The 15,000-nt window shown below is 45.0% G+C and overlaps 1 protein-coding gene across 1 annotated transcript in view; it reads right to left on the bottom strand.

Moving 5' to 3' along the window:
* Positions 1-4,124: 4,124 nt before the first annotated feature.
* The window catches only part of LOC138954803 (GPI ethanolamine phosphate transferase 1-like), a 41,715-nt gene continuing 30,839 nt past the window's right edge, over positions 4,125-15,000 (bottom strand). The window contains exons 17-22 of the mRNA XM_070326572.1: positions 14,798-14,888; positions 14,207-14,317; positions 13,403-13,458; positions 12,370-12,445; positions 11,728-11,844; positions 4,125-7,944 (exon numbers count right to left, since the gene is read on the bottom strand). Of these exons, the coding sequence (XP_070182673.1) occupies positions 7,768-7,944; positions 11,728-11,844; positions 12,370-12,445; positions 13,403-13,458; positions 14,207-14,317; positions 14,798-14,888 (628 nt within the window). The 3' untranslated portion in view covers positions 4,125-7,767. The remainder of the gene's footprint in view (positions 7,945-11,727; positions 11,845-12,369; positions 12,446-13,402; positions 13,459-14,206; positions 14,318-14,797; positions 14,889-15,000) is intronic.

The raw sequence follows: 15,000 nt of genomic DNA, 5'->3' as shown, positions 1-15,000 counted from the left end.
GACACGATAATGACTGTATAAAGTGTGGAGGGACTGCAGCCAGGACACGATAATGACTGTATATAGTGTGGAGGGACTGCACCCAGGACACGATAATGACTGTATAAAGTGTGGAGGGACTGCAGCCAGGACACGATAATGACTGTATAAAGTGTGGAGGGACTGCACCCAGGACACGATAATAACTGTATAAAGTGTGGAGGGACTGCAGCCAGGACACGATAATGACTGTATAAAGTGTGGAGGGACTGCACCCAGGACACGATAATGACTGTATAAAGTGTGGAGGGACTGCAGCCAGGACACGATAATGACTGTATAAAGTGTGGAGGGACTGCACCCAGGACACTATAATGACTGTATAAAGTGTGGAGGGACTGCAGCCAGGACACGATAATGACTGTATAAAGTGTGGAGGGACTGCACCCAGGACACGATAATGACTGTATAAAGTGTGGAGGGACTGCAGCCAGGACACGATAATGACTGTATAAAGTGTGGAGGGACTGCACCCAGGACACGATAATGACTGTATAAAGTGTGGAGGGACTGCAGCCAGGACACGATAATGACTGTATAAAGTGTGGAGGGACTGCAGCCAGGACACGATAATGACTGTATAAAGTGTGGAGGGACTGCAGCCAGGACACGATAATGACTGTATAAAGTGTGGAAGGACTGCAACCAGGACACTATAATGACTGTATAAAGTGTGCAGGGACTGCAGCCAGGACACGATAATGACTGTATAAAGTGTGGAGGGACTGCACCCAGGACACGATAATGACTGTATAAAGTGTGGAGGGACTGCAGCCAGGACACGATAATGACTGTATAAAGTGTGGAAAGACTGCACCCAGGACACGATAATGACTGTATAAAGTGTGGAGGGACTGCAGCCAGGACACGATAATGACTGTATAAAGTGTGGAGGGACTGCAGCCAGGACACGATAATGACTGTATAAAGTGTGGAAGGACTGCAGCCAGGACACGATAATGACTGTATAAAGTGTGGAGGGACTGCAGCCAGGACACGATAATGACTGTATAAAGTGTGGAGGGACTGCACCCAGGACACGATAATGACTGTATAAAGTGTGGAAGGACTGCACCCAGGACACGATAATGACTGTATAAAGTGTGGAGGGACTGCACCCAGGACACGATAATGACTGTATAAAGTGAGTAGGGACTGCAGCCAGGACAGGATAATGACTGTATAAAGTGTGGAGGGACTGCACCCAGGACACGATAATGACTGTATAAAGTGTGGAAGGACTGCAGCCAGGACACGATAATGACTGTATAAAGTGTGGAGGGACTGCAGCCAGGACACGATAATGACTGTATATAGTGTGGAGGGACTGCAGCCAGGACACTATAATGACTGTATAAAGTGTGGAGGGACTGCAGCCAGGACACGATAATGACTGTATAAAGTGTGGAAGGACTGCAACCAGGACACTATAATGACTGTATAAAGTGTGGAGGGACTGCAGCCAGGACACGATAATGACTGTATAAAGTGTGGAGGGACTGCAGCCAGGACACGATAATGACTGTATAAAGTGTGGAGGGACTGCAGCCAGGACACGATAATGACTGTATAAAGTGTGGAGGGACTGCAGCCAGGACACGATAATGACTGTATAAAGTGTGGAGGGACTGCAGCCAGGACACGATAATGACTGTATAAAGTGTGGAGGGACTGCAGCCAGGACACGATAATGACTGTATAAAGTGTGGAGGGACTGCACCCAGGACACGATAATGACTGTATAAAGTGTGGAGGGACTGCAGCCAGGACACGATAATGACTGTATAAAGTGTGGAGGGACTGCAGCCAGGACACGATAATGACTGTATAAAGTGTGGAGGGACTGCAGCCAGGACACGATAATGACTGTATAAAGTGTGGAGGGACTGCAGCCAGGACACGATAATGACTGTATAAAGTGTGGAGGGACTGCGGCCAGGACACGATAATGACTGTATAAAGTGTGGAGGGACTGCACCCAGGACACGATAATGACTGTATAAAGTGTGGAGGGACTGCAGCCAGGACACTATAATGACTGTATAAAGTGTGGAGGGACTGCAGCCAGGACACGATAATGACTGTATAAAGTGTGGAAGGACTGCAACCAGGACACTATAATGACTGTATAAAGTGTGCAGGGACTGCAGCCAGGACACGATAATGACTGTATAAAGTGTGGAGGGACTGCAGCCAGGACACGATAATGACTGTATAAAGTGTGGAGGGACTGCAGCCAGGACACTATAATGACTGTATAAAGTGTGCAGGGACTGCAGCCAGGACACGATAATGACTGTATAAAGTGTGGAGGGACTGCAGCCAGGACACGATAATGACTGTATAAAGTGTGGAGGGACTGCAGCCAGGACACGATAATGACTGTATAAAGTGTGGAGGGACTGCAGCCAGGACACTATAATGACTGTATAAAGTGTGGAGGGACTGCAGCCAGGACACGATAATGACTGTATAAAGTGTGGAGGGACTGCAGCCAGGACACTATAATGACTGTATAAAGTGTGCAGGGACTGCAGCCAGGACACGATAATGACTGTATAAAGTGTGGAGGGACTGCACCCAGGACACTATAATGACTGTATAAAGTGTGGAAGGACTGCAACCAGGACACTATAATGACTGTATAAAGTGTGCAGGGACTGCAGCCAGGACACGATAATGACTGTATAAAGTGTGGAGGGACTGCAGCCAGGACACGATAATGACTGTATAAAGTGTGGAGGGACTGCACCCAGGACACGATAATGACTGTATAAAGTGTGGAGGGACTGCACCCAGGACACGATAATGACTGTATAAAGTGTGGAGGGACTGCAGCCAGGACACGATAATGACTGTATAAAGTGTGGAGGGACTGCAGCCAGGACACGATAATGACTGTATAAAGTGTGGAGGGACCTCTAGCCAGGACACTATAATGACTGTATAAAGTGTGGAGGGACTGCAGCCAGGACACTATAATGACTGTATAAAGTGTGGAGGGACTGCAGCCAGGACACGATAATGACTGTATAAAGTGTGGAGGGACTGCAGCCAGGACACGATAATGACTGTATAAAGTGTGGAGGGACTGCACCCAGGACACGATAATGACTGTATAAAGTGTGGAAGGACTGCAGCCAGGACACGATAATGACTGTATAAAGTGTGGAGGGACTGCAGCCAGAACACGATAATGACTGTATAAAGTGTGGAGGGACTGCAGCCAGGACACGATAATGACTGTATAAAGTGTGGAGGGACTGCAGCCAGGACACGATAATGACTGTATAAAGTGTGGAGGGACTGCAGCCAGGACACGATAATGACTGTATAAAGTGTGGAGGGACTGCAGCCAGGACACGATGATGACTGTATATAGTGTGGAGGGACTGCACCCAGGACACGATAATGACTGTATAAAGTGTGGAGGGACTGCAGCCACACACATGACGTGTATAAGAAAACAGACAGACAGACAGAAAAAAAGGATGCCATGCATTGTTAATTAATTCGTTTTGTGTGAAAATAATTCTTAGACTTGACCTCTGAACCGCAAACACACACACACACACACACGGACCCACAGACAGACAGACAGACAGGCAGGCAGGCGGGCATGCGGGCAGGCACACACACACACACACACACACACACACACACACACACACACACACACACACACACACACCCCTTTTGTTGTTGAAGAAATCACATGAAAGTTATCACAGACTGACAAAGTTTATATCAAACGCCGCATTTGATTAGGCCAAAAAAAAAAAAATTGTCTGTTTAGGGTAACCCGACCGACCCTATCGATTTGGCGCCGACCCAAAAACTTTTTTTTGATTTCAAAGAAAAAAAAAGAGGTAAAAATGCTAAAAAGAGACATTTGGCGTTTCTTTCTCTCCCTTTCTCTCTGTTTTATTTATACGTTAGTTTTGAAACATGTATTCATCAAATATAAGAAGTGAATGTTACACACACACAAAAAAAAAAAAAAAAAAAAACTTTACCTACCTACCGACCCTACTTTTTTTGGTCATGTTACCCTAAACAGACAATTTTTTTTTTTTGCCTTATGCAACAATAAAACGGAAAACCAACTTTTGTCACGATAAAAAAAACACCACAGACCTTCCTCTCTCTCTCTCTCTCTGAATTGTTTTTTTGCTAAACAACATGATGCATCTTACTTCTCACATGCACACAGAACAAGAGCCATGCATCCACTTTGTACACAACAGAAATGTAAACAGTGTATTCACAGATATCTTTCTCTGATATGCTTCTTTCACGTATTTTCCTTCAGCAAAAACAAATCAATGGAAAGCTCAATATTTCTGGCACATAAATTGAGCAACATATACAAATTAACTCAAACTGTACTATAAAATCCTTTAACTTTAGTACATAGATCCATAACCTTAACACAAAACTGTTAATAAGGCATACTTAAAGAAACTTGCAACAGATAAATGTACTTCAGACACATGAATTTAGAACAGATAAATACACAAATCCACTCAAAACTTCAGTTCCCGCCTAGCCTCCCAAGCTAACAATACAGTAGGTCTATAGTCATCCCACAAATGGAAACTACAGGGTGACCCAAAAAAAAGAGTACCCAAACAAAACGTCATAAATTGAACAAAAATAAAGCAATCTTCATAAAATTTATTTACACACACAAGTAGCCTCTGCATGATTTGCACAGAAAATGTTAGCGTTCTAGCTTGTCTTTCAGGAAAGTTATGCTCATTCTACAGAACATGCTCCAAATGGCCTCCCCCGGATTTAAATCCCCCAGATTTCTATCTTTGGGGGTTCCTGAAAGACAACGTCTACAGGAACAACCCACAGACAATCACAGAACTCAAGAGAGCCATCACAACAATCATTCGCGGAATCTCGCAACAGGAGTGTGTGCGGGTGATTGATAACTTTGCGCGGCGAGTTCAAGTTTGCCTGCAGTGGCGCGGAGGCCATTTGGAGCATGTTCTGTAGAATGAGCATAACTTTCCTGAAAGACAAGCTAGAACGCTAAAATTTTCTGTGCAAATCATGCAGAGGCTACATGTGTGTGTAAATAAATTTTATGAAGATTGCTTTATTTTTGTTCAATTTATGACGTTTTGTTTGGGTACTCTTTTTTTGGGGTCACCCTGTAGTTGAAGGCACTGTGTGTGTCGAAGGCGCTGTTCATGTGAAAACTCTTCAGCTCGACCCTCTCAGATCTGACCAGGTAGTTTTACATGGGATAAGAACATCCCTCCGCTTGGACACATACCAAGCGTCAACATCCTGAATGCAGCGTCCCGTGCAGAGTGACTTGTTTTGCATGAATTAATGTCACTACTTGAAATGACGAAGATGTCCCTTGCTGCAAATGGTGTGCTTCCCCCAAGACACAAACTGATGCCAATGAAATGTCAACGTCCACACAACAAAGAACTACCACTACAGTGGAGCTAGCTCCACAGACATCTTGCCAGGACTATTCCCTTTAGCAAATGCGACAAAATGGCCACACACAAAAAGTGCCCACCTGAGTATTTAATATCCCTTACTTGATATTCCATTTGCAGATCCCGTCATGGCCACATCAATCAACTGTATATATATATGCTTTTCCCTCTTCGTGCCAAGAAACGGAACGGCTTGAGCAGATAGGAGCAATCCTTGCTTCACATCACAAGATCGTTCAGTTAAATCTCATGGGAACTTTATAGGAGACAGCATTATCATGTGTTGGAAGCATTGGGTTAAGGCAATCCTTGGTGTCAATCTCTCCCCCAGCTTGAGAAAGTTCAGCACTTATGCCAAAATTGCAGCACAGTTTTCCCGCAATTGTAAATAAGACGATGTCAAAAAACAAACCTTGATGTCACTCCAAGCCATTGCACAGTGAACATAAACAGTGGCATATCATTGTCAAGCGTGACAGATAGTGGTTGATGACTATAGTTCAGTCAAACGAGTTCACTTCGGGACTACGCAAATGCGATATGAATGCTGTTTTTATATGTTACACTCTTACTTTCTGCCTATGTCTTAATCCCAAGCGCAAGACAAATTCTTCTATGTGAAAATTGAAGCCAATAAAATTTGAGTTCAGTTGAGTTGAGTTGAGTACGCTTCTCTGGCCACGGTCAAACTTGTGTGTCCAATGAACAAAATCTCATGTCAAGGCATAAACAACAGAGATGGAACAGTCCGTGCCCAGAGCAGAAAATTCTCAAAGGCTGAGCCAGGGTAGATAAGGCGTCTGTAATTCTGCCACGGCACATTTGCACAGATATGTCTAGCAGCGGTCAAGCAATGATCTCGATCACCCTTTCTCGAATAACTTTTGACAGATGGCCGCATCCCCAGACAGGCAGATGTATCTCTTTTTTTTCTTCTTCTTTTTTTTGGACCTCAGTTGCATGCAGGATGCTTCAGCCCATATTTTTTGCCTGAATTTTTGTTTTGTTTTTTGTTTTTGTTTTAATTTAGGCGGGGAGCATCCTTCTTCCTATAATATAATCAACTTTATATAATACAAAACATAAACTTCTTTCTAATATTTAACTCTAATTCCAATAAAATACCCAAATCTAACTTCTTTCCATACTTAAATTTTCCAATGGTCATTTTTGTTATCAAAATACAATAATTTATAAAATAAATTTGATCATTTTTCAAATTTTCATTCCAATAACCAAACAATATATCCGTTTCACTCAAAATTATATCATAGTAAATTTGCTTATAAACAAAATCTTGACATAGTTTCCAAACATTCCTCACCTCTTGACAATGAAAAAAGAAGTGCTCAAGTGTATCCAGTTCATTACAAACTTCACAATTATTCGTATTACATAAACCCATCTTGTTTAGCAAAATATTGGTTGGGTAAATTCTGTGTAAAATGTTCCATTGAAGCAGACGCAATCGTTCTTCTTTTGTACAATTAACAGCTAACAGCCAGTGTCTTGATTCCAGAACAACATTATGCTTTCTTTGCCAAAAAAGGACAGGCGCTCGGAGTTTGTACATCGAAATTAACCAAAACAGTTCTTATTTTCTTTGGTGTAATATTACCAATATTACGAGTCAAATCCTGCAACAAAACATATCGGTATGGCAATGCGTTAATCAGTTTTGTTTTAAATGCTGTACATAATGCATTATACTCAAATAGTCTGGCTGGTTTATAACCAACCTTTTGACACAATTCTCCAAATGAAATCATGTCACCGATTTCATTCATTACATCCTTTACATAATAACTATGACATTTAATAAAATCTTTGAAAAAGAGGCATTTATGTTTATATTGTATATTCATGTTGTTCCATATAGGCCTACATTGATTCATCAATGGAACAGGTGTGGCATCATTCTTTTCACACAAAATGTGTTTATTGTCTAGCCAGGTTAACAATACTTGTCTCCAAAAGACCGATCTGCCGTTACCAACGCCAACCAGCTTCTTGGAAGATGCATTAGAGTCAAAACAGGACAAACCATTACCCAAACTTGAAAAAACGTATCTAGGAATGTACCTCTCAGTTCTCAACTATAGAACACACCTTAAGTATTTGTTCAGCATCCAAGTAAAGGACATTTTGCCACTGACTGTTTTGAATCAAGAAAGATTCTCACTGCACGTGCAACATGACAGTTGCTGTGGCTTGAACAAACCGTGCTGACGCATACAGCTATTCCTTTGCTTCATCAGTCTTACGACCACTTGACCAAGACGTGACTGAAGCCAGGTAGAGTCCATGATGTGAGGATGTGGGAGAAAACCATGACGACCATGATGCACGTGGTCGTTGACATGCAGATGACGTAATGACTGATGGACGTTCCGATCTCACGCCAACTGCCAAAGTCACGCACCAGGAATAGAAAATTCTGAAATTTGAAGACACAACTTTGTTTTCAGAAACATAAATGCATTCGTATTTTACTATTTTTGAGTATTTTCTTTTTGCTAACTTCTATGAAATTGCAACGTGGCATCCGCAAAGATTCGAGTTGCTTCTATCATGTGACCAACATTGCATACTCTTGTTGACATTTTGTGAAGATGAGAGGTTCAATAGTCACATCTGGACTGAACAATTTATATGCTTCATTTTTGATCAAAGTTCGATGCATAAAGAAAAGACAAGCGTGGGACTGATAGACATTCAGAATACTAAAAGTTTTTGGGTTTTTTGAGCCACAGAAAGTCTTAGAGGAAGTCGGATCTGTTTTCACACAACATGCTCATTCATGGAGAGGCGTTATTATGACAATAAAACATCAGAACATATAAGCAATATAAGCACTATGCTTGAGTGCGAATCCTCAATGACACATACACATACACACCCACATACACACACACCCTGCCTGCCACGGCCTCTATACCTCCATCTCAAGGAGCTGGGAATCCTGCAGAGACCACCAACCGTAAGGGGCTGTCGCGCCGGCCGCTCGCAGCGTCTTCGAACCGCACAGCAACTTGCTGCCCTCAACCCTTCTCCTACCTCCATTTCTCTCACGCCCACCACCCCCACCCAATGTACCACTACCCCTACCCAGCATCCCCCCACCCTTTCCCTGCTTCCTTCTATCCCTCCCTATTCTCCCACCACCCCTCACTATTCTCTCACCACCCCTCCCAATCCTCCCATCACCCCTCTCCCTCACCTCCCCACCCTTCCCCTTTCTCCCACAACCCCTCCCCAGCACCCGCCCACCCAAAATCAGCACCCACCCATTCATTCCAAAAACACCCTACACCTCTGCCTCCTCAAATCCCAGTCAGTAAATCCAGAAGGCAAAGCAGATCTGATACCAGACTACATTATAGAAAACAAGTTAGACGCCCTGTTCATCACCGAGACGTGGCTGCGACCTGGTGATGACCCCAAGATCAAGCAGCTGACCCCCGCAGGGTACAAGACAGTGCCTCGGACAATCTGGTCTCCAGCCTCGTCGCCAACGACCATCTTGTCTCCGACCACACTGCCATCAACTTCCTCGTCAACATCACCAAGCCAGCACAGAAGCGGAAGATGGTCACACGTCGCAAGCTACGAGACATTGAGACAGATGCTTTTGGAGACGAAGCTGCCCTGCTGCTTGCCCAGCGAGACCCGTCCACTGACCCCGCCCATTTCTTCAGCTTGACTCTGCGCCAGCTCCTCGACAAACACGCCCCGCCATCTCTATGCGCAGTCTCTGAGCGACAGCCGGCTCCCTGGTTCTCTGAGGACATCACAGCCGCCAAGATCGAGAGACGGCGAGCGGAGCGTGCATGGCGACACTCTGGCCTGGAGGTTCATAAGCAGATTCTCAGGGATGCGGTGCTTCGAGTCACGCAAGCCATCACTGCTGCCAAGATCGAGCACTTCCACGACTGCATCGTCAACGCCTCATCATCCAGGGAGCTGTTCTCCATCATGTCCTCTCTCCTGGGCTCCTCCCCCGCTGCCCCCTTACCCACTGCTCACCCACCACAGGATATCCCGGAGTTATTCTCGGAGTTCTTCAAGGACAAGATTGACAAGCTTCGGAAAACACTCGATCAGCAGCCCTTCGTCCCGTCCCCACCCTCCCCTTCCTTCTCCGGCTCCCCCCTCACGTGCTTTCAGCCTGTCACTCAAAACCACGTCAAGCGACTCATCACCAAGACGGCCATCAAGACCTGCGAGCTAGATCCCCTGCCAGGCTTCCTCTTCACCAAGTGTCTGGACAAGCTCCTGCCGTCTATCACAGATATCATCAACATATCCCTGGCCACAGGCGTCGTTCCCGACTGCTTCAAGTCTGCCGTTGTCCGCCCACTCATCAAGAAGCCCGGCCTTGACGTCAACGAGTTGAAGAACTACCGTCCTGTGTCCAACCTGCCCTTCCTCTCCAAGCTTCTGGAGCGTATCATCCTGGAGCAGTTGAGCGCCCACCTGTCTCGGAACTCGCTGATGCCAGTGTACCAGTCAGCGTACCGCCCTCACCACAGCACCGAGACGGCGCTCCTGCGAATCACCACGGACCTCCTGAACGCAACAGATAGCGGTCTCGTCTCTGCCCTTGTGCTGCTGGACCTTTCCGCGGCCTTCGACACGATCGACCACCAGCTACTCGTCGATCGCCTCAGTTCCACGTTCGGCATTCACGACACCGCCCTCTCTTGGTTTAGGAACTACCTCCAGAACCGCTCTCAGACTGTCACCACTGATTCGTTCTCTTCTCAGCCTGTCCCTGTCCGCTTCGGCGTCCCACAAGGATCTGTCCTCGGCCCTGTCCTTTTCACCCTGTACACCCAACCCCTCTCCCTGGTCATCGAACGCCACGGCCTGAACTACAACTCCTTTGCCGATGACACGCAGCTCCAGAACAGCGCCAAGCCGGAGGACGTTGACGATCTCCTTGGATCCATCTCCAGTTGTTTCACTGACATCAAGAACTGGATGACTGAGAACAAGCTGAAGCTGAACAGTTGTTGGAACACGACAGAAGATTGCTTCCCTCACTGTGACCGACCTCCAGCTGGATGACGCGACTGTTCCATTCTCCCCTGCTGTCAAGAGCCTTGGCGTCTTTCTCGACTCCACTCTCTCCATGCAGACACACATCTCCTTCATCATCAAGACCTGCTTTTTCCACCTACGACGCATCGCCTCCATCCGTCGCTACCTCACCCACGACGCCTGTGTCAAGCTGGTTGTCTCCCTCATCTTCAGTCGTCTGGACTACTGCAACTCCCTTCTGGCTGGCCTCCCCGCCTCATCCATTCATGGCCTACAACGAGTCCAGAACGCCGCTGCCAGGCTGACGTTGAGGAAGACGAAGCGAGACCACATCACCCCCCTACTTCGCTCCTTGCACTGGCTCCCTGTCAACACCCGAATCTCCTACAAACTGTCCACTCTGGTCTACAAGTGTCTCAACGACTCTGCTCCCGAGTACCTTCAATCCTCCCTGGACCTGTACACCCAGCCCTCCGACCGTCCCCTTCGTTCTGCTGCTGACCCTCTCCGCCTCCACATCCCTCGCTCGAAACTCGCATCTGCTGGTCAGCGTGCATTTCCCTCCGCGGGCCCCTCCGTCTGGAACTCCCTGCCGCTTGAGCTTCGCCAGAGCCCCTCTCTTGACGCGTTCAAGAGTAGGTTGAAGACTCAGTTCTTCCCGTAGCTGGCTGCGACTTTCATGCTCGACGTGATGTGTTGTGCCCCAAAAGACATTCTTGTGCTGTGCTCTGTGAGAGGTGTTTTCTTTGTGCTTAATATTATTTTGTTTGGACCTAGCTATTGATGTGTACTTTTTTGTTAAACAGTTGTTTGTTGTATGTTTACCAGGGTTTGCTAGTGTGTGATAGGGTTCGTGTCCGTCTGAAGATGTTAGTTTCTTTGTTAGTCCTGTGTTGACAACTCTTCGACAAGCGCTTAGAACTGTACCCACGGAATACGCGCTATATAAGCTTCATATTGATGATGTTGATGACGCTTAGCTCCAGTCACCAACTCATGTCCCAAATAGAAATAGTTTCTGAGAGGACGTAAACTCCCCCTTCTAGTTCATCTTGATGACACCCACACACACACACACACACACAAGCGCGCGCGAACACATTGTGTGCACACAGGGACAGCGCGATGCATACATTACAAATTATAGCACACAATCACAGATAGAAAGACTACTGACCAGCCCCATGAAGTTGAACATGAGGAGGATGATGAGCATGAGGGCACGGAGAGGCACTCTTGTCACCACCTGCACTGCTTTCAGTATGCACGACACCACTATGAATGGTAATCCTATCTGTGACACACACACAAACGTATCGTTAGCACAGTGTTAAATATTTCATTTCATTTCAATTCATTCTGCACTTGTTAAAAACATAAATTTTGGTCGCTTATTCTCAGTAGAACGCTTTAATAAGCTTCAAAAGTCGCGCTACCCGGGTGTGCGTGTTTAGGTGTACCGTGTATCGTTTTTTTCGGGACTGCAAGACGCTTCTTTATAAAAAGCGCAACCTCAATGTTTAGGGTTAAAATGAGAAAAGTCCACACAATCCGCCACTTGCATTTTTGACAGATTGACGAAGGTCTTTTACGTGCTATTTAGGTAGCCTTTCATTTGTCATGTCATAGATTCTGCAGGGCAATAAAAATTAGTCACAGCAAGGTTTAACTTGAACACTTTTTGTCATTAGAACACCCTGGAATGCTTTGGAATACATTACAATATATCAAACCCTTGAATGTTATAATCACACGTTTTCCTCCTTCACTGCACACAAACACTTTCACCAAAATACAATCTTCAAATAAGCTGTAATACCTTTAACATCATGAGTCCACCCATGATAAAAGGCTTGAAATCTGTCTGGAAGCACTGCACTGACATTGGATCATAACTGCAACAAACCACCAACAACAGAAGTCAACCAAATCAGCACACTGAGACTTCCCCAACCACACAACTCCACCTCGTACAAAGAAGCCAAGACTCTTCTACAACGGAAGAAGAAAGAAAACTGGAAAAAGAGAAACGGAGACTACAACCCACAGGAAGACCCCATCAACAAACTAGACCGGAGAAGCCAAACCACCATTTTCCGTCTAAGGACAGGGCACTGTGGACTGAAGAAACACCTCAAGAGACTGGGCCTTGCGGATGACGCACACTGTGAATGTGGCTCGGAAGAGCAAACTCCGGAGCACATTCTCCAGAACTGCCCCCATCTAGAGACAATACGCCAGAAGTTCTGGCAAGAAGAGACCAGTGTTGGAGCCAAACTCTGGGGTCCTGCCGACGAACTGCGCAAGACTGCGGACTTCCTGGCAGCCACTGGTCTGAGGATCTAGCACGGCCACCAACATCGAACGCAGAAGAAGAAGAAGAAGCACACTGCAGTCCGTAGAAAGATGAACTTTTCATAAGAATCTTTGTAATACAGGTAACCTGTGGTTAAAGAACAACATTGGGACCAGCCGAAAAAGTCCTCACAATGAAGGTAGACATTTTCATGACAAGTATAGTTGGAGCAAGATAAATATGGGACATGAGAGGGTGTCTTTTTGAGGAGTTGTCCTCTCATTGGAGGGGCCTCCCATCCCAGGTACCACTGTGTTGGTTTTGTGCATGATCTCCACCTCAGGTAGAATATATCTTAATGTATCCACCTTGTTCTCTTCTTCCTCTGCATTTCCATATATCCTTATAAATCCCCTCCTCCCCCCCCCCCCCTCCCTCTACCACAACCATGCAATTCCCACTTTATGACATGAATGAGATGAAAATGCGAGAAAAATTGAAAGAGGAGCTAGATGGTCTTGAAGGTTTCATTGAACAACGAGGTTTCACATCTTACCTGTTTATACTGGCTATATTACCAGTTCCAAAAAAGGACAGGAAAATGAAGAATATCTGTTTCTCTGTCAAAGAAATCACATTTAACCAATCTTCCAAAAACAAGCCTCACATGTACTGAGTGCGACTTGACTGAAGCGGATGTAGGCTGAGATTCTTTCTTTATTTGGTGTTTAACGTCGTTTTCAACAGTTCAAGGTTATATCGCGACGGGGAAAGGGGGGGATGGGATAGAGCCACTTGTTAATTGTTTCTTGTTCACAAAAGCACTAATCAAAAAATTGCTCCAGGGGCTTGCAACGTAGTACAATATATGACCTTACTGGGAGAATGCAAGTTTCCAGTACAAAGGACTTAACATTTCTTACATACTGCTTGACAAAAATCTTTACAAACATTGACTATATTCTATACAAGAAACACTTAACAAGGGTAAAAGGAGAAACAGAATCCGTTAGTCGCCTCTTACGACATGCTGGGGAGCATCGGGTAAATTCTTCTCCCTAACCCGCGGGGGGTGTAGGCTGAGATCTCACAACATGCATTCCAACGGCAGAAATATACGCAAATAAAATATAATAAAACAGTTCATCAAATTTCTTGTTAAAAAATAACAAAAAGAGGATTCTGAAAGACATCCTTTCTTTTCTGTCTTGTTTTCTGAAGTCTCACAATTCTCTCATTCCTTGTTCGATTTCTACGCCTTTATTTTTAAAAGAAGAAAGTAAACAAAAAGCATTGAAGAAAAGAAGACATTGTGTTGGACTAATCTCCCACGGCTCACACATTCAAAATAAGTGGATACATAAAAGATGGCTCTGCGTAGATCTGCAATGTCCAGATATCGGCTGGTGCATGGAATTCCTTTCTTGCTTAACGCAGTCTCATTCGGGTTGAAGTTCATCGGTAGACCATTCTGTCAATGAAGAAAACACATACAAACGTTTTTAGACATGGATTTCAACAGACTGATCAAACCCTTAAAGCAAACGACACAGACAGGAACACAAATGGTACATGTATGTTGAATTTGTATAACATATGAGAAAAGGGAATGGACATATCAAAAGCGTCTTGGACGCACAATTTCTAATATACTTATCTATATACCTTATGCCATAAAGTTTAAAGTTTACCATACTATGTATACATCATAAGTGACAAAGGAAGACTTAGTAAACTTTCATTCAAGGAAAACTAAATAAATGACAAAATCACAAACAAACATAAAAACATCTCATCATAAAAAGTGGATATAGAAGGTTGAAACTAAATATAAAGCGAAGATAACTCTCGAGCAAACGTAACTGATGTAACAAAAAGAAGAGAATTTCATGTTCACACTTTAACCCCTTAAAGACCGCTACTACCAAAGCCACCAGATTGGTCACCCTACCTCCTGTGTGTGTTGCGTTGCCAGCTGAGACTCTATCCTGAGCCACAGGTACAGCAGACACATGAAGGACAGCATGAACATGCTCTCGTAACTGGGGTTTGGTTAAAGATGCCAACAGGTAAATTGTTTTTCAGAACAGTGGTACCCGAGATGTGAGGCCCCTCTGATAAAAGGACACCTCCCATGAGAGGGCATCAGCACAT

The sequence above is a fragment of the Littorina saxatilis genome, linkage group LG2, assembly GCF_037325665.1.
Source record: "Littorina saxatilis isolate snail1 linkage group LG2, US_GU_Lsax_2.0, whole genome shotgun sequence".
NCBI lineage: Eukaryota > Metazoa > Mollusca > Gastropoda > Littorinimorpha > Littorinidae > Littorina > Littorina saxatilis.
Note: the sequence above shows the minus strand (reverse complement) of the source record. Positions and strands in the feature narration are given on the sequence as shown.